Here is a 4,553-nt window from a genome sequence, read left to right as displayed (position 1 = left end):
CCATAAGCCGGGCTCGGTGGCTCAGCCTATAATCCCAGCACTTTGGGAGGCCGAGGTGAGTGGATTGCCTGAGCCCGCGGGTTCAAGACCCGCCTGGGCAACTTGGCAAGACCTCATCTCTACAATAAGTCAAAAATGAGCCGGGCGTGGTAGTGCACACCTGTAGCTCCAACTACTTGGAAGGCTGAGGCGGAAGGATCGCCGGAGCCCAGCAGGTCGAGGTTGCAGTGGCCGGGAGCGGCCACTGCACTCCAGTCTGGGCGACAAAGTGAGACTCCAACTCAGAAACAAAAAAAAGAAAAGTAACCATAATTATCATCAGTTAGATTTGAAAATCTAGTGGTAAATTAGATCAGATGAAATTTAACAAATAACTACTGAGCATTTACTTTGTGCTATACAAAATTCATGATTAACTAGTATAAAATGTTTAATAGCATAACTAATAAGGTATAGAAGAAGCATAGAAAGTCATACCTGGTATGAGGAAATTTTACAATGAAGTTGGACTAAAGAAAACAGTTCAGATCTAACGGTATCTCAAGATGGTATATTTTTCATGTGAGACAAAGTATTTACAGAGTCCGACACAGGTCTTAAATATGATTGCTATTCTAGACCAGGGATCAGTAGACTAGAGCCTTCAGGCCAAATTGGACCCACTGCCTGCTTTTGTAAATAAAGTTTTATGGGAAGGCAGCTCCTCATTTGTTTCAGTATTACCTGTGGCTGCTTTTGTACTACAGTGGCAGGGTTGAGCAATTGTGAAGAAAGCCATCTGGCCTGCCATGCCATCAATAGTTTGCACTTTTACATAAAAAGTTTGCTAACTCTTGTTCTGGACTCTTACTTACCTGAGGGAAACAACATAATTTTGTTTAGGCATGCCAAGAATGATTATAAAGCTATAGTCTATATTATAGTGTAGATGCAGAACAACCAATCTCTGTGATAAAAAGTGAGGAAGTAGCTGCATGAGCAAATACATGAAACAGATATGAGAGAGGCAGTATTGAAGTATAATGAAATGAAATGAATTATTCAGTTAATGAAATTGAATCCCTACCTTACCTAATCTCTACACAGAAATCAGTTTTAAGTGGGTTAAGAAGTGAATGTCAGACTAAATGTTTTAACTTTTAGGAGAATTATAAGAGACTATCTTTACACCTCAGGAGTTTTTAAATAAGCTACAAAAAGTACAACCACAAAAGTAATTATTCATAAGTTTAGCTTTAGTAAAGTTAAGATCTTCTCTATATCAAAAGACATGGAAGGCTGGGCACATTGGCTCATGCCTGTAATCCCAGAACTTTGGGAAGCCAAGGCAGGCAGATTGCTTGAAGCCAGGAGTTCAAGACAAGCCTGAGCAACATAGCAAAACTCCATCTCAAAAAAAAAAAAAAAGCCAGGTGCAGTGGTTCATGCCTATAATCCCAGCACTTTGGGGGAATGAAACGAGAGAATTGCTTGAGCGTAGTAGTTCAAGATCAGCCTAGGCAACGTAGTGAGACCTTGTCTCTACAAAAAAAAATTTTTTTTAAGTAACCAGGTGTAGTGGCACACTCCCATGTAGTCTCAGCTACTGAGGAGGCTGAGGTGAAAGAATTGCCTGAGCCCAGGAGGTCAAGACTGCAGTGAGCCATGATTATGCCACTGTGCTCCAGTCTGTGCAACAAAGTGAGACACTGACTAAAAAAAAAGTGTCTAATGAAAAATAAAAATAAAAATAAATAAAGACATGAAAAGAGAGTGGAATGACAAGCCACAAACTGATAGAAGATATTTTAAAACACAACTGATAAAGGATTAACATCCAAATATATAATGGCCTCCGAAAAATAAATAAGAAAAATGGGCAAAAGACTGTGGGCCCCAAAGATCTGATATGTATTGATAAAAATAATTTTCAAAAAAATTTTGAATATAGCATATAAAAAAGGTTATAAGTTAAAAAACTAAAATACTTGAATGAGAATTTCACAAAAAAACAAATGTGGCCAATAAATATTAAAGTTTGCGCTATATTCCCCACTTAAGAAACTGGCAAAAATTAGGAAGACTGAAATTAGATAATACCAGCAAGGATGTGGAGAAATAAGAGTTCTCATTTATACCTATAAATTTATGTAGCAAGTTAAGAAAATAATTTGTCAGCCCCTAATAAAACTAAAGGTGCACATATCTATGCAGTTCTACTCTAGGCATTTTCTCTAAAGAAATTTTTACACTAAATGTGAGGGGATGCCACTGGGTTTAGTGTCCCCTCTAGAATCACAGAAAGCGACCTTGCTTGGAAATAGGGTCTTTGCAAATGTAATTAGTTAAGATGAGAATATTAGATTAAGGTAGGCTCTAAATCTAATCCCCGGTATCCTTAGAAAAAGGCCATGTGAAGGCAGGCAGAGATTGAGGGAAGCAGCTACATGATAAGGAGCACTGGCAATTGCCAGGAACCACCAGAAGCTGAGAAGAGACAAGGAAGGATTCTTCCCTAGAGCCTTCAGAGAGATCGTGACCCTACTGACATCTTTATTTCAGATTTCCAGCCTCCAGAACTCTGAGAGAATAAATTTCTTTTGTTCTACACCATCTAGTTTGTGATCATTTGTTATGGCATCAATATTTGAAATAGCAAAGAGACAAATAACATGGTATATTATTTTCCTATTGCTACTGTAAAAAATTACCACCAACTTAATGGCTTAAAGCATTAAGTCTTAATTATTATTTTATAGTTATTGAGATCTGACATGAGCTCACAGCACTGCAGTCCTTTGGAAAAGGATAAAATCCATTTCCTTGCCTTTTCCAGCCTCTAGAGACCATCTACAGTCCTTGGTTTGTAGCCCCTTCTTCCACCTTCAAAGCCAGCAGCTTACATTTTCTCTCTGACTCTGACATTGCTGGTTCCCTCTTACAAAGAACCTTGTGATTACATTTGGACTACCCAAATAATTCAGGGTAATCACCTTTATCAATATGCTTAACTTAATCAATTTACAAAGTTTCTTTTGCCCTGTAAGATAACATAGTCACAGGTTCTTTTCCATAGTTAGGGCATGGACATCTTTGGAAGGCTACTATTTAGCCTACCACACCTGAAAACAAAGAAAAATTCATTACTGATAAAATGTAAATGTTGATATTTTATTCTAGAAAACAATACAACAGTACATGAATAAACTGAAGCTATATGTATTCACATGAATGAGTCTTAAAATACTGAATTTTAAAAGTCAGAGCAACCAGGCACAGTGGCTCACACCTGTAATTCCAGCACTTTGGGAGGTCAAGGCAGGAAGATTGCTTGAGCCCAGGAGTTTGAGACCAGCCTAGGCAACATAGGAGGACCTCGTCTCTACAAAAAAAACCAAAAGTTAACTGGATGTGGTGGCATGCGCCTGTAGTCCCAACTACTTGGGAGGTTGAGAAGGAAGGATCACCTGAGCCTAGGAGGTTGAGTCTGCAGTGAGCTATGATGGTACCATTGCACTCCAGCCTGGGCAACAGAATGAGACTCTGAACAAAGCAAAAAGTCATAGAACATTACAGTAAATATGAAGGTTAAGACCAGGTACTGTTAAATCAATATATTGTTTAGAGGTGTGCATGCGTGTGTGTGTGTGTGTGTGTGTGTGTGTGTGTGTATGACAAAAGTATAAAGAAAAGCAAAACACCATTCAGGCAAAGTGTTTACCTTTGGGAGAGAAAAAAGGAAACATGATTAGAAAAGAGCACAAGAAGGGCCTACATGGTAGGTACAAGAATATTATTTTTATTCTTGCTCTTAATTTACAAATGTTACATTCTAGTTTGTAAATTTCACAATTAAACTCTTTTAAAGAAAGTAATATTTTTGCATTAACAATGGCTAATTGTTTTCACTAGAAACATCTTGAGGAACAGATTGCTAAAGCGGACAGAGAGTATGAGGAATGTATGTCAGAAGATCTCCTGGAAAATATTCGAGAGATTGGAGATAAGTATAAGAAGAAAGCTTCTCTACTAAAGTCTTCTGATGAATGAAGATAAAATGTTCGTTATGTATGTATCCATAGTTAATAAAATTGCATCAGTAAACTGGGCTTTTTCCCCCTCGTTTCCTACTAACTTCATATGGTGAGAAGATAGGTAGTATGTCTAAACCAGATGTTGGCAAACTGCAGGCTGAGAATCGCTTCTCCAAAATAATTGGGACCAGAAGTGGCATTTTGGGGGTTTTGTTGTTGTTTTTTGACACTGCAAACAGCATTTTGTGGTCTTTTTTTTTTTTTTTTTAATCTGCCCTGTGAGTTAAAATTAAGGTTGTTTTGGGTTGTGACTAATCTCATAAAATCTTTTTTAAGAAGACATTTCATATACTCAAGCCTTGAAAATGTCTTTGGGGCAGGGCTTGGTGGCTCAGCCTGTAATCCCGCACTTTGGGAGGCCGAGGTGAGTGAATTGCCAGAGCCCGCAGGTTCGAGACCCACCTGGGCAGCGAGACCTCATCTCTACAATAAATCCAAAAAAATCAGCCGGGCATGGTAGTGCGTGCTTGCAGTTCCGGC

At 38.5% G+C, this 4,553-nt stretch overlaps 1 protein-coding gene across 1 annotated transcript in view; it reads left to right on the top strand.

Annotated features, from left to right (window-relative positions):
* NDC80 (NDC80, kinetochore complex component) overlaps positions 1-4,086 on the top strand; it is a 47,901-nt gene extending 43,815 nt beyond the window's left edge. Inside the window, exon 17 of the mRNA XM_008074764.1 lies at positions 3,892-4,086. Coding sequence (XP_008072955.1) covers positions 3,892-4,029 — 138 coding nt within the window. The 3' untranslated portion in view covers positions 4,030-4,086. The remainder of the gene's footprint in view (positions 1-3,891) is intronic.
* The last annotated feature ends 467 nt before the right edge of the window (positions 4,087-4,553 follow it).

The sequence above is a fragment of the Carlito syrichta genome, unplaced genomic scaffold, assembly GCF_000164805.1.
Source record: "Carlito syrichta isolate Samal-C Ts95f unplaced genomic scaffold, Tarsius_syrichta-2.0.1 Scaffold317479, whole genome shotgun sequence".
In the NCBI taxonomy this organism is placed as follows: domain Eukaryota; kingdom Metazoa; phylum Chordata; class Mammalia; order Primates; family Tarsiidae; genus Carlito; species Carlito syrichta.
The sequence above is the reverse complement of the archived record's forward strand: the minus strand, read 5'-3'. Positions and strand labels throughout refer to the sequence as shown.